The sequence below is a fragment of the Chamaea fasciata genome, unplaced genomic scaffold (genome assembly GCF_029207755.1).
Source record: "Chamaea fasciata isolate MVZ Bird 193981 ecotype frontalis unplaced genomic scaffold, bChaFas1.0.hap1 SCAF_2, whole genome shotgun sequence".
Taxonomy (NCBI): domain Eukaryota; kingdom Metazoa; phylum Chordata; class Aves; order Passeriformes; family Sylviidae; genus Chamaea; species Chamaea fasciata.
Genome location: NW_027094087.1, coordinates 50,760,280 through 50,779,123, shown reverse-complemented (window position 1 = coordinate 50,779,123; position 18,844 = coordinate 50,760,280). Strand labels below are relative to the sequence as shown.

Genomic DNA, 18,844 nt, shown 5'->3' with positions numbered 1-18,844 from the left:
TTTCTCTACACAGCCTTATTTTCAACATTCTCTTTAAGAAAACACATATTTTCTTGTCATTTACTTGACCATTTTATTTTCTAAATCTAACTTGCATGTGTTCTGGTCATTGCTTCCTTCAGAGATTCACAGTTATGACCCCTATTATTCTTTCTTCCCTATGAAACTGAGATAACCCAGTGAGAGGCAAGAAAAAATTTCCATCTTGCTCACTTCAAGGGACTGGGGAGGAGCATTTGTGTCTAACTCGTCCTTCTTTATCTAATAATTTGCTCCAATAAATCATTGACCATGGGTTGTTTACATATAAACAGGTTCTGTGAAAAAATCACACCCTGTTTATAGCAATTCATTAATTGGAAAGACACTATCTTAGCTAATTGAATTGTTATATTTGAAGAGTTTCCTTCAACTCTGGACAGAAATAAGGATCCATCAGTTAAGTGTATTACCTGGTAAACCATTTTTAGCCTTATTTTCTAAAACTTTTGTTCAATGAGGAGACCTGTAAGGGTTTTTGCCTTCTTTCACAGGTGCCGCCAGTGCTTCTGGACAAGCAGTTTTCAGAATTTACGCCGGATATCACGCCTATTATTCTGGCTGCCCACACCAACAATTACGAAATCATAAAGCTCCTTGTGCAGAAAGGGGTGTCTGTGCCCAGGCCACACGAGGTGCGCTGTAACTGTGTCGAATGCGTCTCAAGCTCAGATGTGGACAGCCTCCGCCACTCTCGGTCTAGACTCAATATCTACAAGGCTCTGGCGAGCCCATCGTTGATTGCTTTGTCCAGTGAGGATCCTTTCCTTACCGCTTTTCAACTGAGCTGGGAGCTGCAGGAACTGAGTAAAGTCGAAAATGAGTTTAAGTCAGAGTATGAGGAACTGTCACGGCAATGCAAGCAATTTGCAAAAGATCTGCTGGATCAGACACGGAGTTCCAGGGAATTGGAAATTATTCTTAATTACAGAGATGATAATAGCTTGATAGAAGAACAAAGTGGTAATGATCTTGCAAGATTGAAACTGGCAATTAAGTACCGTCAAAAGGAGGTGAGTGTGCTGAGAATATTCAAGTGTATTCAGTAGTAGTAATGTGATAGATAAGAGCCTGAAATACATCCTTTTAACTGAGACAAATTTCTGCATATCTTTTTTTGTTCTACTAGATTTCTGCTCTTTTTATAGTTTTAATTAGATGAATTTGAATAGTTGTTACAGTTTGATAGTATCAGAATTTAAAATGTTCTCTTCTAGCACAGATTCTGTGAAACCTTTTTCTCTTACACCTGAATAGACGTAGTCTTCAGTAGTTGTGCTCTGAGGCATTCTTCAGTGATAGGTTGAGAAATACATAAAGCATACTTTAACTTGGACCACGCCTGGCAGAAAAAGGCAGCTATGTGTTTAGACACATACTACAGGTACCTCTATAGAGAGGTTTCTTCAAAAAGTAGCTGTTATAGGTACTCAAACTGAAGTTTAATAGCTGTGCATGACTCCCAAAAATGGTGACATTCAGATTCTCTTTCATAAAGAATTCAAAATGGAAGTACCTGGGTATTGGTGTCCATGGCTGTAAAAAATTCATACATTTGCTTCACCAGTGTGTACATTCAGTTGGAATCAGAGGATGTCTGCATATCTTTTTAAAAGTACTCCGGTTCTTTTGTGCATGCAAAAGCAAAAGAAGCAAGAAACAAAAATGAGTTAGGAAGACAGTTCCCATGGTATTTCCAAACCTTCACCTAATCTCTGCGCATCATCATTTCGGAATATGTTGTATCATCTTATTAGGAAACGTACCAAGTCAGCTGAACTATGGAAGTTTATAGGCAAGACAAATGTAAGTGTATAGTATTTGTTCATATTCATTGCAGCAAATGCTTAAGAAACTTCTGTGTTAAATTGAGCTAGTCTGTCTATCACTGCTAAATCTCTGTTCTGCAAAATATATTAGTAAATGTGTTAAGTTATTAAGTATGTTAGAAAGGTTTGAAGAAATAATAACCAAACATTTAATGAATCTTCTGTTCATTTGAAATACAATTTAGTAATCAAGAAGCTACTGTGGAGATAGGGAACTACTGAAGTACTGATGGAAAGAAACCTCAATTGGTCTCTGACTTCATAAGTCTTCTAAAAAGTATTCTTTTCCTTTGGGAAATGTATTGCATAATGTTATATTTTATAGTATAATGTTTCAGGCAGCATATTCACTGCCTTCATAAATTATTTTCATAATTTATGAATAGGTTTCATATCATACTTAGCCGAATTTAACAACCACTATTTCTATTTCTTGAAATGCCGATCCTGTTGTACAGTTATTTAAGAAACTGAAGCTTGGACTTCTGTTTTCACAAGGATTCATGCATTGAAATAAAATTCTGACCTTTGATTGTTTGTTTGGGTTTTTTTAAACTTTAACACAAAGCTTGAGTTTTCTTAATTTGAGATAGAGACAGTGATAGGTACATGGCATGTAGGCTGAAATGTTTTTTATAGTTGCATCTGCTTGCTGTGCCTAATTAATTTGCAGTACTACAGCTCATTACATAACTGATTCTTCATAATGGAAAACATTAGGCCATAGTGAAACAATTCCAAATCAGTGGATCTTTTATATTTTGCACACATTTTTCATTTCTGTAAATTTTTCCCACTATCCCTATCATTTGATTCTCGCTGAAGTAAAATCAACGTTTACTAAATGTGTTCCAAAATGTATTCCATATTAGCTGCTGAAGCAAACAGTAGCCTCTGTAACTGTTCAGTTATTTTATTTCTGATTATTACTACAGTATTCTGGTAGGTACAGCTCTAAGATCAAGAAACTTACCTCAGGCATACAATTGCTTGGATTCTGGCTGTCCTGGTCCGTATAGATCATGATAAAAATACATCATCAGGGTCTTTCTATTTCTATATCAGGGTCTTTCTTGTGTTAAGGATGTTGCAGGAGACACAGCCTCCGGCTGATTCCAGCAGCCTCCAGGATCAGAGGATTCTTTGAGCTTGGGCACTAGAATCCAGCCAGGAGCTCTTGTAGTGCAGTATTTTAGGCAATATATTCACTGCTTTTATAAATTATTTTTAGATTTGCTCCAGACAGCAACTACTATTTCTGTTTCTTTAAATGCCCCCCTGCAACAAAGCAGCAAAGCAGATAATAGTGCATTGTCTTCCTCTCTTGTCTTACAACCCATCCCTAACATCGCAGCCTTTATTCATGCTATTACCAAAGGACATTCTAATGCCATATTGGGGCTGAGGTCAGAGCTCCACAAGTAACCAGTCTGGTTGGTTGTCCAGAATGACCAGTCTCAGTCCAAAAATTGCAGATAAAAGTGACAAAATAATGACACGTGTGTTCTTTTACATTCTTTTTTATGATTAAGTGCTCAGGAGTTGAGTATTACTTTCTTCCTTTCATGTTGAAAATAATACCAAAAAAATTATTAGCAGTAATTCTTTTTGGCATTTTAAGCAAGCAAAGATGAAACATATTAGAACTAAGTCTCATAAAGGGGTGAAGTAGGCTTTGGATGATATAACTTGGTTTAATCTTAAGTCACAGGGTGGTGTAGAACAGCAGATTGAGGGTACTTGTACGAGCAAACAAGTGGATGGTGAAGAATAATCATTGTGTAAAGAAATGAAAATTGACAAACATGAGTAAAGAAAATTACCAAGCTCAGAGTTTTTGAGTTTATAAATGACATGACGTTTGAAATGTTGATCTAGAAATGCCTTGTAATGAACAGAGAAAGTCCCTTGAAAGTCATATAATTAAGCAGTGCTTTGTGTCGTGGTCTGCAAGCCCGTGATATCACCCTGTACTTGTGGAAATTGAGAAAGTGCATTCATTTTTAGAGCTCTCCATGCTCTCCACTTTGCTGCGGAAGTGGGCCTTCCACAAACCAAGAACACTATGCCAATTGGATTTGAGATTCTCCACAGTGAAAGTTGCTCATCTCCGCATTTCCATTCCTTTCACACTTCCCATAATATCGTGATTCTCATTCATGTGCTGTCAAAAGGCATCTCAGTGATACTGATTCTCAGTCCATGGAGTCAGGTCAGAGGTAACCTACAGTGTATTATCAACAAAGTAACTTCCCTGACAGAATCATCAATCTTCTTTAGTAATGACTAATGAGGTTGAAAAATTTATGGTCTCAAGTTAACCTTGCAGGATAATGTCTGGCAAGACTGTGGACAATATCTGTTCAGAGTTATGGGGCAGAACCAGGAGACTGTCTGCCAGAATATGTGGGGTTTTCTAGCATAGCCCATAGGACAGAACATCCAAGGTGCCATTTTTTTTCTGTGTTCATTTTGCACCACTGCTGCTGTTTGACTGTAAGCAAAGACGTTGCTGAAACTTGTGGTGCCTGCTTCTGACACCTGCTGTTACCTGGGCTACACCCTGCAGCACATGAGAGGTTTCCTGAAGTCGCATAGCCACTCTGCACTGGGAAACAGACATTTTGTTGTCCCATTACGTGCTGTTTAGTATTGTCTCAAGTAAGGGAGAGTTTGGTTTTATGAAGGCTGCCACAAGTTCATTGTGATAGATTCTAAGCACACAATGAACAGTGAGAAATAAGTTTCCCTGGTTTCTGAACTGAATGTTATCTGAATTGACTGCAGCTCCTGTAAAGATGTAGAAGGCAAATCCCATACCCTCTGTATGGTTCACAAGAAAATCTGAATTCAAGTTAATTGCAAACCTCTGGTGCAGCAATGCAATTAAGTAGAAGGGAATAGTAGATCTTTTTATTGATTAGTAGATAGTCATCTTTTCCACTCATTGCAAAATGTGTGTTTTCTTGTCATATATATTCAGTGTTTTTAACAGAGATATCACAGCAAAAACCCAGTCTCTCCAACTGTTCAGTTAACTTTGTTTTAGCTTTGGTTCTCTTTAGGTTTTAAGTATATAACTAAAAAATATGAAAAATTATTTTACTTACTTGCTTACTAATTTTCCCTTACATGTGAAATAAAGAAGAGGAGATTAATAGGCTGAATCAATATCATCTGGTCTCACAGTAAGTTTAATTAGTGCAATTTAAATACTTATACTGGTCATTTATATCTCTATTTCATTTTTGTCTCATGCTAAATGTCCCATTTCATTTAAAGTATAGCTGTATAAGCTCAAATACAGTAACAGGATGAGGTTATAATTATTGGTAGTACTGTCTAATTTTGCTTTGTTATTAGACATTCTCACATCAACAGTTTTTAAGTATGTAACTGTTGATCTTTTCTCTCTCACTTCTCAAATGAGTGAACACTGGCTGGTTTGGTTTGGATTTACTTTTTTCTTTTTTTTCTCTTTTACATTCTTAGGTTCTGCTGATCATCTTTCTCTTCCCCGACAAATACAAAATCTCCAATAAATTCAGAATACCTTATATTGTAAATAGGATGTGAATAGGTTAAATTCTGCACATTTCAAATTCGCAGTCTGGAAAGATTTTAATAAGCTTTTTTCCACTTTTATCTTTAAATACGTAAAGTAAATCTGTAGTTTATCTAGCCTACAGTGTTATGTGTCATGTTGAAACCTATCTTAAGAAGCCAGAACTAAGTTTTCTAAAGTTTTCCTGATCCTAAGTTAACTTTTTTAAAGGTTTGATTAAAAAATTTTCTAAATTTTAATTTCTCTCTCTGTTTACTAGACATGCAGCTGCTTAACTACAAAAACTCTCCCAAATCTAGTTGGACCTCTAGATTCTCTCTCTTCCCAGGGGCAGGACCTGTTGCTCTGAGTTGTGAGCAGCTGTGGAATGTGTACCATTAGCAAAGTGCAGAGTGAAAAACAAAGTGGGTTTAACAATTTGACATGTTTAAAGAATTAACAAGAGTTCAGGCCTTACTAGAAAGAATTTCAGGGAAAATGTTTCAGGGAAATTAGCTTCAAAATAAATTAAATATTAAATATAATAATATGATATTCAGATTTTGTGGATCAATTCATGTTTTCTGGGAAAGTGATGCTGCAGGATAAAAAAAATTGTTTGGTTTTGATAATAAAAACCATCTGTTTGCTTCTGCTCAAAAGAGGACTTTTTAAAAAAGAATCATCAGTTCTTCATTGTTTTCTGTGCAAAATACAGCCACAGTGAAATGAAAATGTTTCACAATAATGTCAAAAATTCATTGAAATTTTCAATGAAAACATGCCTAATCTCAAATCTGTTATTTCATGTCAGTGTCTAAAAACTTCATTTCAGTGAAATAGAGGATTTTGTTTGTCTGCAGTTACTTCTAAATCTACTTGGACTTTAACGTGTTTGCCAATTAAATTCTTATAGCTAATATCATCCATATCATATTATTACAGAAACCAGTATGGGCATGATAGAAAGCAAGAATTAATGATTTTCAAAACTATTTTAGCAATTCCTAGAGAAAATAATTTTAAACTACTGAAATGAAAATTTGCTATGTTCTTAGTAATGTTTTTAATGTTTAATTATAACTAATTTCTCAAAGTCTTTCAGATGCAAAAACATGAATTACTGACTCTGTAAGCAGGAATGACTTTGGAAAAACAGTGTCTTAAGATTTGTTCTGTGTTTAAAATTAACCCACGCCTGAAACATAAGCAGAAACACAGCGACCATGTGTAGCAAGTCACTGTGTATATGAATATTTGTCAAAAGTCTGCAAAGGTGCTCTCAGAAGTCTCCATGTAAAAAATAACAAAACCTTACAAAAACCAGACTCTGTTAATATTTGGACATTTTTGACACCAAAGGAAGATATGTTTAGTCTAAAAATTGCGTAACTGAGAGGAGTGATATATATGCGCGTTTGGGTCCACGTCTCCAGAAGACCCATTTCTGCAGACTCTCAGCTATAGTATCAAAAAGTTCGATAAACATTTTTCCATGCAAGAGTCAGGTACTCTAAACTAGGTCATATATTTGCTTTATAAATCATATAAAAGCCTCCATGTTTATGGATAAGAAGTCCACAGATTTTTAAATAGTATGAATTAGGTGACTAGATTATCTGCTACACATAAAAAGTCTTCCTCTAATTGGCTATAGAATCCTCTCCATTGGAAAAAAACTTTAATTCCAACGATTAAACCAGCACCACTGAGTCCGCCACTAAACTATGTCCCTCAGTGTCACATATGCATATCTTTTAAATACTTCCAGGGATGGTGACTGAACCATTTCCTTGGGCATCCTGTTCCAGTTCTTACTACCCTTTTGGTGAATAATTTTTTCCCAGCATCCAATCTAAACCTCCCCAATGCAACTTGAGGTAATTCCCTCTCGTTCTGTCACTCATTACTTGGAGACTGACCCTCGCCTCACCACAACCTCCTACTCTCCAGGCTAAACTATCCCAGTTCCCTCAGCCACCCCTCAACAGACTTGTGCTCCAGACCTTTCTCCTGCTCCATTGCCCTTCTCTAGACTTGCTCCAGAACCTCAGTGTCCTTGTAATGAGGGGCTCAGAACTGAACATGGGTTTCGAGGCCTCATCAGTGCTAATGAGAGGGTGGATCACTGCCCTGGTCCTGCTGACTACTCTATTGCTGATACAGGCCAGAGCCTTCTTGGCCACCTGGGCACACTGCCGGCTCAGGTTCAGCTGCTGTTCATCAGCACCCTCTCTTCCACTGGGCATTTTCCCAGCCACTGTGCCCTCAGCCCGCAGTGCTACTTGGGGTGGTTATAACACCTGTGTGAGACCCAGCACTTGGCCTTGTTGAACCTCATGCTGTTGGCTTCAACCCATTGATCCAGCCTTTGCAGATCCCTCTGTAGAACCTTCCTATTCTCTAGCAGAACAACACTCTTTCCCAGCTGGGTTTCCTCTGCAAACTAACTGAGGGTGCAGTTAATACCCTCATCCAGATCATTGATAAACATATTAAACAGGACTGGCCCCAACACTGAGCATGGGGCCACCACCAGTGACCAACTACCAACTGGATGTAATTCAGTTCATTACCATTCTCTGGGCCCAGTCATCCAAACAGTTTTTTAAGCCAGGAAGGGTGTTCCCATCTAGGCCATAACCTTCCAGTTTCTCCAGGAGGAATACTGTGGGAAATGGTGTCAAAGGCTTTGCTAAAGTCCAGGTGGCCAATATCAACAGCCTTCCCTCATTCAGGTCACCTTGTTATAGAAGAAAATCAATTAGTCAAGCAGGACTAAATGAGGTGTAGGTGTCCCTGTGGAAGGGGTACTTATTGCTGCTAGGAAAAAAATGTTCTTAAATCACAGGGTACATCTGCTTAGTACAGCATTAAGTTGTGGTGAAGCAATTTTCCTAGAATATGTGAACAAATTCCTTATACAGTCAATAGACAGAGGTATGTACAGAGGGAGATCCTGTCTGTTCAAGATAAGGCATCTAAGTTCATTCCAGAGACATCTCTCTCTGCTTCTGTGGCTGGGAAAGGAAGCAGTGTGCTACATTTAGAAGAATTACTTCACTGGGCATTGAAAATGCAGAAGCAAGTTAGACAATTTACTGCATCAACTGCACATTCTACCATGTGGTAACAGAGACTGAATTTGGGAGGCTCAGAGCCCATGTAAGGGGAAATTAATTTCAGCAATAAGTAATTAATGATGTCTCAGAAGGCGTCAATAACCTTTAAATGCTATATGCTGCACACAGGTTGCAACTCTCTCATCACAGTTCTAGTTAGACTATTCATGAACCAAGATCAGCATCTTTTTATTTCAAACACTTGATGGAAGTAATTAACTCAAAGAGGAAACTTTCTGTTAATGAAGTACAATGTAAATCTCTCATTTCCTTTTCTGCATCTTCATTATAAGAAATGTTGCTGGGATAACTGCCTCAAACAGGAAAAAACCAGGAGAGCAAACCTCTAACCAGCAGTGCACAACCCTTCTGTGGAGACTGGCAGCATCAGAAGTTGGTTTGACAGAGTCCCTACTAATGCACCTACAAGCTTCCCTACAAACCTGGGGTAAATTTAGGACCATGTGTAATGGTTTTGCATTGATTGACATTTGGTGAGGAGAGAAGCCTCCCATGGAAGTGATTTTTCTAAAAAAAGCTGTGACAAATCCTATCAGTTTCTGCAAACAAACTAGGTGCTGCTTCTTTTCCCCCCTTCCCTCTCAGAAGCAATCTTAGAAGTGTAGAACTTAATATCCAGCATAAATAGAACAGACAATTGGAGATATAAGCATCATAAAGTCACCCTAGGACACTATGTCACAAAGTGTTCTGTCCTTCTGTCCAAAAACTAACTAATCTCTGCATGTGCTAGATTTAACTGGCCTAAAATAAGAGCAACTGAGGCACATTTGAACATGGTGACACTGAAGCTTCTGCATGTTGTTCCAGTGCAATTTTTTCCGTTGCCTGACTCTCTGCATTGAGTGTTTATTGAACAATAAAACAAGACACAAAGTAAACTTGTTTTAGACCTGTCTGCTTGTTCTTTTAATCCGTCTTCTCTTTGTTCCACCAGATGTCCGCAGAGAAATCTTCACTTCCTTCCTTACCCCTTGCTTGATTTAGTGTAAGCCTTAGCTATCAAGATTAAAATAGCAAAGGGTATCTTCATCCATTGCCTCCATCAATATGTGCACCCATTGTCAAACAAAAGATTTATGAGAAAAACAAATGCTTGTTAGATGAACTCACTCTTGTGGCTACAGAGAGATCAGACCTATATATATTCAGTTGAGCAAAGAATATGACTTTCGAAACTTTCCAGCTCCAGGAACTAAAGTAGAAAAATTAGGAGAGATGTTTAGTATGGCAGTGGTTTGACAAAGAGGATCTTGAATTTTCGAAGTCATATAGGGTTCAATTTTGAGTGCCGGCATTTGAACTTCTAGGGTATTTTTCAAAAAGGAAGGAAAATGTTTACACAAAACTATCAACAAGCCCTCCTTGCAGAGACATTTGGCTTTCTTCTATAAATAATAGGTTAATATTCTTCAGGGTTGAAATATGTTGGTTCTTGAGATATTTTACAAAAATAAAACATTTTAAGAAAAGAAAATCTGTGGGAGAGAAAGACCAATGCAGATCTTCAGAAAGTAGAAATTGCTGAATGTCTACAAAGTGCAATATGCCTATGCTGTGTTTGTCAAGTATGAGGTCTGGCTTGTTAGGTTTTTTAGGTGGACAAAGAGGACATGTTTTACTCTGCCTGCTGTGCATAAAAGACAATCATGTTTAATTATCAAGGTAATGCAGTTGTTTAAATTAGAGGTTGTTCGAAATAGCTGACTTTGAGGGCTTTATTAGCAAGCCTGTTATGGTTCACAAAAAGTCATGACTCGGTTAGATGCCATTTGACATTAAGACAAACTGAAAGTGTAACGTCATGTATAAAAGGTTTGACACATTATTAATAAAATTAGTTCAAGTAATTTTTTCTGCCTTCTTAATAGCACACAGAAAGAATCTAGAAATAGCCATTCCTGTAGTGTGCTTGTGCTGTGAGCTCCTAACTCATTCCACATAACCTCAGGTATTTAACTACAGTACCTATGCCAGCAGCCCAGCCTTGGGTTCCTTCATCATTGATGGGAGGAGACAGACATTTCCAGGCAACTCAGGCCATCTGAGAACAAAATCATTTTTGTCACTGCCTGTGTTGCTTGCAATTACTGTAAAGGTGACAAGGGACAACTAGATGTGTTATACAGACTGAAAATAATAGCATATAATTTCTGCAAGGTAACTAACAGTGGCGGGTTTTTTTTTGAAGTCTTGATATTCAGTTTATCTGAGACCCAGAAAAGGCCCTTAAGGTGAAATGATGAACCTGTTTACAGGAATCCATTCTACTGCATTCTAGTGTGATCTTAAGGGTCTGCCTGGAGAAGTAAGCATGATACAAATCTGCATTTCACAGTTTTGGTCTGAGGGAAAAATCCTCAACTTTACATAAAGATTCTGAAGATTAGGTGGAAAGTTTTGCAAGAGAGAACTGTTAGAGCTGTGTCAGCCTGCAAGATTGCACTTGTGTTGAGACACTTCATTATTTCCAAAGCCGAAACCTCTAGTGAATTTATTCAAAATCAGTCAAAATCCTGAAATAAAGGATAAAGCTTTTATATACACTGAAAAAATATTTTCTTTCACTGCATGTGGCCCTATTCTCAAAAAGAAAAAAAAGTATTAGTCAAATCAGATTAAAGGTAAGTAGCATAATAACACTTAAATGAGGAGAAATAATCATTTTCATAGTAAATTGAGGTTGGAAGTCTCTGTCATCAAGTGTAAAGAGGATGACACATACTTGCCTCTCTTCTCCTGTGGTATTAAGGAATCTGGCCTCCTTAGTCTCTCTCATATGTGTTTGCCAGTATAAAACCTGGCATCTCTGCTGAAACCATAAAGAAAGACCCTGAAGAGATTTTAAGGGTACAGAAATAGTATTGTTGTTCTTATTAATATTGCAGCAGTACTTCAGGGATATTTAATTAATAGCTGAGTGAGTTTGAAGTAATCAAGTAATATGAATTTTCAAGTGATTGAGGAAGGAAAAGGGTGGATCACTATAAAATTATTTATTACATCAGAAGATAGAATGTCAAAGTGTTCAGTTTACAGATACTCTTTTCACAGGAACAAAACACAAATACTTATATTAGAAAAAAAAGTATTAAAACCAACAACATAATTAAACAATGAACTATTTAGAAGATTTATACTATTTTTCTTATACTAACTTTTCAACAGATATGATGATTCACTTCAAAACATTTAGGTGAAAATTATTATCCTATAATTTTCAAAAACAAAATGAAGGAAAAGAAGTTCCCTTCCTTACTGCTTTCCTTCCTTCACAAATGCAATCAATGTAAATTGACCCATCATAACACTGCCAACATAAATATTTTGCCAATAAAAACATAAATATTACTCTCTCGGCCTTGCATCCTTTGCCTTCAGGACAAAAAAAACCTCCCTCAGTTTTCATGGAAAAGCTGGGGTTTGTAACAAGTTTAGCAAGCTCAGTATTTCAGAGAAAGAATAACATTTTCCCAAAGCAGTAGTGATAATGTATCTGCCATCAAGTCTTCTTTTCCAAAGAGGAGGTGAGTTTTTACCTTTGTGAGCTGTGAAGGTTAGAGAATTAAGGGGTTTGTGTGTCAGATCCCTTGTCAGAGTTTCTAAAATTCCCCAGAGTAAAACACTGCTGTTGGATTATCTTTGAAGTTCTAGTATGAAGCACTAAAGGAGCTCATAGCTAAATCTTAGAGAGTGCTGCAGCTGTTTCCCTGCACGATTTCAATATAATTTAGTTGACTATATAGTTTAGTTATGAAGTATGGAGATTTTGGCTGCCGTTCATCTCAATCTCTCACTGAAGCATTTGGATGCTGAAGAAATCCCCACTTTTTTGTGTTGATAGGGGCTGGATTTGGGAGAGCTATCGATCCTGTCAGGGTTGGTACTAAATGGCACTCTGTGAGCATCAGTAAGCAATAAAGAGAAACTAGAGTCTCACCACCATGACCTCATCAAGTAGGTATTTGGGGTATAGATTTAAAAGGATTGTGTGGTAAAGAAGAGATTTTGCTTCCTGACTACAGTGTTTGATGGTATTAGTATGAGACCTTTACAGATGCAGGGTGGATTTTGTGGAGGAAAAGATGACTGAAGATGACATTAGCACAGGAGGCATCACCATAATGGCCTCTGTGGACTACAGCAGAAGTCTTCCACCCAGCTGATTTTGTTAAAGCCTGTATGTTATATATAGGATGATAAAGATGCACATGTGATCTAAACTTTAATTGCATGCCACATAGGAACTTCAGGGGGTTTGGCATGTTTACTTGGGCTTTTTCCTCTCTGTACTCACTTATGTCTTATTATACAGTAAGTTTCTTTATTCTTAATTGTAATGTATCACTGATTCTCAAATTTTGGTTTAAAGAATCATGCTTTCATGCATTTGATCAGGAAACATAACAGAAGAGTGAAAAAAAAAGCAAATGAAAATATTTCTTCAGAGTACTAGTATCTTTCACAAGGATTAAAGAGCAGCTCTTTCTTAGAAATTTACCCTTTATGACTTGCTGGAGAAGAGGCCAGGGCATGTATGTCATACATGCAGTGACAACAGCCTATGAAGTATATTTCTCTGACAGTGAACAAATGGCCTTTGATTTTTCGGGGAAGAATGTAGCCTCAAACCTTCAGGGACTGAAACAACCTTTGTTTACATCCTTCCACATATGCTTCTTCCATCTCTAGCTTTTGAAGAGTGGTCATTTTCTTCCAAACTTTAAAAGAAAATATATTCCTTTACCTGGTAGTACAAGCCGATGTATTATGCCCTATCTCCATAAGAGAATGCTATGGAATCTAGCCAAACAAACATCCCTTGAGATATCCAGTTACTAGAAGCATGCAATAGATTTTAGAAACACCAGTCTAACACAGAAATGTATCATGTAAATCAATAAAATATTGAGCGAGGAACTGGTCTTTGAAAGGTTGTCTGTACTGCTGAATGCAAACAGACCATAGCCTGACTGGATGACTGAGTGACGCTAAGGGATTTATATGCAGACTTCAGAAAGTTGCAGGTTTGCCTTGCGCAGACCTGTCTGGAGAAATAAAAAATTGAACCAGGCAGGAGACAATAGGTAGTGGGGATGACTGGGGTCAAATGCTCAGACTCAGTCACTGATTTCTTCAGTTTAGATGAGGCCTGAACATCCTTTAAAGTGATGTTTATGTAATTGTCGATGAAAATGGGTTCTTTATTGATTCCTTTGTCACTCTGGTTCTTCTCCATGAAAGAAAGCAGTGATGTTCAGACATCTTTGTAACAACAGTGAGAGTAACTCTAGGATTTTATTTGAGATACCAAACTCTAATGTTTTGCCACAAATTGCAGAGCTTCATAAGAGGAAAGAACCATCTGAGGACTGTAATTATTTATCCAGGCTGGCAGATGCTGGATACACAGATTTTCATTAATGGCTGTAGTAGCTATCTTGCTATTACATGAAAGCACAGTGTTTCTTAGGTCTGTTCACAAGAGAAGGTAATTTTCTTCAGCCACAATCTATTCTTAGGTGTAAAAGAGATTTTGAAAAGAAAGACTTTGGAGCAAGTGTTTATACTCCCCTGAAATACTTTCCAAGATTAATATTTTGTGTTTAAACTGCAGAAGTTGCACATGACTGCACTTGACTGATAAAACTGATGCATCTTTTAGAGACTCACATGTATTTCTCCTGAAAATGATCTCAGAATAATGCTCACTGAGCATCCTTGCCAAAGACTTATCATTTCAGTTTAGTCTTTCTGCAGGAACTGGGTGATTAATCCGATTTCTCAGCCCTCAACACTCTTGTATAAAAATACAGCCAAGTTAAACAAGAGGAACTTAAAGATAAAAAGCATTAAATAAAGTATTTGAAGAGAAAGAAAAGCAGATTAAGTGACTGTATGCATTCTGTTCCTAAGTATTTATGAAACTGCAAAGCCAGATCTACACATTAACAGAGAAATTTCAACAGAAAAATATGCTGTTTATTGCTTTATTTAGCTTGAATGACTTTGAAATCAGTCTGTGGGATTTTTCTTCCCTTATCCCTCTAATTTTGTATTCAGTCAGCCTTCAAATGTGTGTTATGCTTTCCAGGAACTGGATTCCCACTAATTTTGGGGAACTTTGGCCTCTTCAGTTCCACACAAGCTTCACATCATAAACAGTCACTTCTGAAGAAACTGGGAAACCTTGGACTTCAACTCTTTTATCTCTTGGCTAGAACAGTATAAGCATGGAGTCAAGAACAGTTATGCTTAATATCCATTTTTCACATAAGGATGCAGGATGGCACCTCATAAAGCTTAGCTAACAGAGTGAAATCTAACTTTGCCTGATGCTAATGGGAGGTGATTAGCATTGTTTTTACAGAAAATATTGAATAGTGCAACAAAATATCACTGATCCAAGGTTTCACGTCGCAGAAACAAAGAGCCTGAAAATGAAGAAAAGAAGGCATTAAAATTTCTGCATTCAGGTTTCTTTCAAACAAATCAATACCCTGCTCCAATCTGAAAGGACAGTCAGAAAAGGAAAGTGGAACCAAGAATGACTCGCTACCTTGTTTTGGCCCGTTCAACAAGCTGAGCAAATGAGGAACAGGGTGGTCTTCAGTGATGCCAAAAGAAATTCTCACATAAGTAGGCAATGCCCAGAGGAAGAATCTAGCTGTTCTGGTTGCTTTCCTACCCATGTCTCACTCAAAGCTTCTCTTAGCTATTTTTTCTCCAATTAAACTCTCACTGTGTTCTGTGCTTTAGTTGCTTTCAACATATTTCCAGCTCCCTCATGAATTTTGAAATGATTGTTTTATGAATTCGTGACTTTTCCTTCTGGCAATATGGCAGCTACAGAAGTAGACAAAGTGGCAGAATGTTCTGGGTGTGAGGGAACCCACTGCTTCTCTCACGTAGTGGAAGTATAACTAACTTGGATCCTAAACCCCTTCTGGCTGACCAGCTAATGCTTGGAGGCCTTACCAATACAGGACACAAAACCAACTTGAATGTAAGAAAAGTAGAGTCATAGAATGATTTGGGCTGGAAAGGAGATTTAATTTTTGGTTGCTCACTGGTCCAGAGATGTGGTTTTTTCTTTTTACATTCCCTGTGTTGGTATATGAAGTTTTTTAGAATACATACTGATTTTGGTCTTGTAAAATGAACTTGAACTTCTGAGATTATAAACAAAACATGTTTATTGTCTCAAGTTATTCAGTGTTAGAATGAATGCTGAGAGAATGATCAGCCACAATTTATATTTTCTTGTTAGGTAGTGTATTTTGTAGAAACTATTGGTACAGACAGGAAACTTGGTGTTAGAGGTGTATAAAGAGTGTCTTGGGAGTAATAAGATTGAAATTACAGAGACTTAAGTAAATATTTGCCCAGTCGTATTTATCTTCTTGCTTACTGGTGTTCCCAGGTGTTATTCCCTAGACCATGAATTCTAGCTTGCACTATTACACGGGGTTATTACGTCCCAAATTCAGGACTGTACATAGAAATATCAGGTTTATTTTTTGTTTGCTGTGCATGTAAATACACCAGCCAGGTGTGCAAAAACAGGGATCCAGTATAACAGAAGTAAGTTCACATTTTATTTTCTCTTCAGATACTGAGAGGGATTCTGTTTTGTTTTTTTTTTCCCTACAAAACTGTCTTGAATTATGGTGGTTCTAACACTTGCCCAGAGTGGGAGCTTGAAGTATTATACCAACTTCACAATTCTTAAGTTTTGGTCTATTTTACATAGTCATCCCAAAGCCCAGTAACTGATTCATTTTTCTTTACCACTGGGAAGTCTAACAAAGCTAGTCATGCACAGCTGGTTCCTAACAACTGCATTCTAGTTTCAGTTGCCATTGCCTTTTCTAAGCAATTAATTAGAATAACTGCAATTATACATAAGTCTTGACTTATTTGGTAGATATTTAATAGGTTTTTATCAGTGCTGATTCATATTACTGAGAAGGAGTAATGAATCAAAGAGCTTCTGCCTGTGTTGATGTAGCAAATGAGAAATTTAAAATGCTCAAAGCTGCAATATTATTAATCCTTCTGGCAAAGCATTTCAGTTTTTACTTTTCTATTTTCCTTTCATTTTGTTTCCGACCTCCTCATATTTGAAGTTACACAATAGAATAATTAAAATAAAAACCCCTGGGATTGTATTCTGTTCTTGGTGAGAGGAATGTAAACCATGGATTTTATAATGAAGGCATCTGTGCTGTGAATTTGCTCTGCTGTAGGGATCTGATGTGACTCAGGTTGCCCTGGTCGTGTAAAAGGTGGTATGGTCTGGTTCTCTGATCCTGAGTGTCCTGGTTTTGGCTGGAATACAGTTAATGTTCTTAGCAGCTGGCACAGTGCTGAGTTTTGGATTTAGTATGAGTATAATGTTGATAACACACTGATGTTCTGGTTGCTGCTGAGCAGTGCTCACCCTAAGCCATGGACATCTCAGTGTCCCGTGCTCTGCCAGTGGGCAGGTACACGAGAGGCTGGGAGGGAGCATGGCCAGGACAGGTGACCCAAACTGGCCAAAGGGATATTTCATACCTTAGAATGTCATACCCTGTTTATAAACTGGGGGAGGCTACTTATGTGGGGCCAGTCTCTTCTTGGGGATGGGCTGGGCAGGACTCAGCAGTGGATGGGCAACCTCATTGTGAGTCACCTGTTTCTCTTGGGTTTTATTCCTCACCCTCTTTTTTTTTTTATTATTGTTGTTTTATATTACTTCAATTGCTCAACTGTTCTTATTTCAACCCATGTTTTTTACATTTTTCCAGTTTTCCTCCCCACCCCACTGAGAGGAGCGGGGTGGTGAGTGAGCAGTTCTGTGGTATTTTGTTGCCAGCTGGGGGTTAAACCATGACAGCAAAGGAGCTCACTGGTCCCCTTAAGGACACAGCTGCAGATAGAGCTGAGTAGAAGCAGACCAGTGGTTTGCATCCAGCAAACCATGATTATTGTGATGGTCTGCTCCAGCTGGCACAAGATTTAGAAGGGATAGACCTGAGATGATTCATAGGATTCGGTGCAGGAATCAGGGTTTCTGGCCTGAGGCAGAAAACACTCAGTATAACTGTACCCAAAGGAATCCAGAACACGGTCCCTAGTTTTTGGAAAGGAAAATTTAGAGCTGATCTAGTCAATAACATTAAAGCATTTAAATTGCAATTAAATGTTGTTTGTCTTAATGAAGCAGTCCTCACAGAGTAAGTACTGAAATTCTCAAATGCGGCCTTTGGGGGAAGATACAGAAAAGAACATGCAGTGACTTCTCTAAAGGGAGAAACAATCTACCAAATTTAGGAGTCTTCTTAGTGAAATTGGGACTTGAATCTGTCATTAGTCACAATGCTTTTCACAAACAATAGATAGAAAATACTGACATGTGAATTTGAAATTAAACTATTTAGTTTAATAGGTTTTCATTAAACATCCATGAAAATTTGTAAAATATGAAAAGTAAAGTATTCTAGAGAAAGAAAAAGCAATTGAGCTTGAGTCATGTCACATGGGAACACTATCATTGGGAAGCGTGTGTGACAAAGTAGCAGACCTCAGAGCAAACCTTTCCTACCAGTGTGTCTCTAATGCCAGTACAGCACAACAGAGCATCTGGCCATGACTTCAAAAAAGTATTAAACAGAAAGTTTATGATAAAGATGTTAAACTGTTTCCTTCTCAAAAAAAGTCTTTAACATTAATCTGTTAGAGAATGCTATCGGAGATAGTTCTTTGTGCTACAGCATAACTCACTTGTATATGTCAGAAAGGAAATAAATTTTCTTTGAAAGCTTTCATTTCTAGATGAAAAATTACATCCTTTTTTATATAACATACTCAACCACCTATTGATGTCAAAATGAGAATTTAATTTGGGCCTCAGATTTTGTGAGACTGCTTTTATAAATGTAAAAATGAGAGCTTTGTAGCTAGTGGAGGTTTATTGTATCTTTTTGCATTTCATAATACAGTGAAATAAATACTTGAAGGTAACATTGTGGTGCGTTAAAGAGCTGACAACTAATTCTGCTGATATTTTAAAAGTATTATTTCTTTAAAGACCATACATAGTTAATAGTATCAGTTGTGTTATTTCTTCATCATTTCGTTGTCTGAGAGATGTATTCTAGCAAAATCAAAGGTCAATCAGAAGTGAAAATTAAATTCTGTGTTTTATATATATATGCTTGGATAGCACTAGAATCAGGCTCTGTTATTATTTATACCAGATTATTTTTGCTGGCACTGTGTATAATTTCTGTTTTTCAGTGGTC

At 37.3% G+C, this 18,844-nt stretch overlaps 1 protein-coding gene across 1 annotated transcript in view; it reads left to right on the top strand.

Moving 5' to 3' along the window:
• Nucleotides 1–18,844, top strand: part of TRPC4 (transient receptor potential cation channel subfamily C member 4) — a 132,328-nt gene that overhangs the window by 70,116 nt on the left and 43,368 nt on the right. Inside the window, exon 3 of the mRNA XM_066176050.1 lies at nucleotides 534–1,052. Coding sequence (XP_066032147.1) covers nucleotides 534–1,052 — 519 coding nt within the window. The remainder of the gene's footprint in view (nucleotides 1–533; nucleotides 1,053–18,844) is intronic.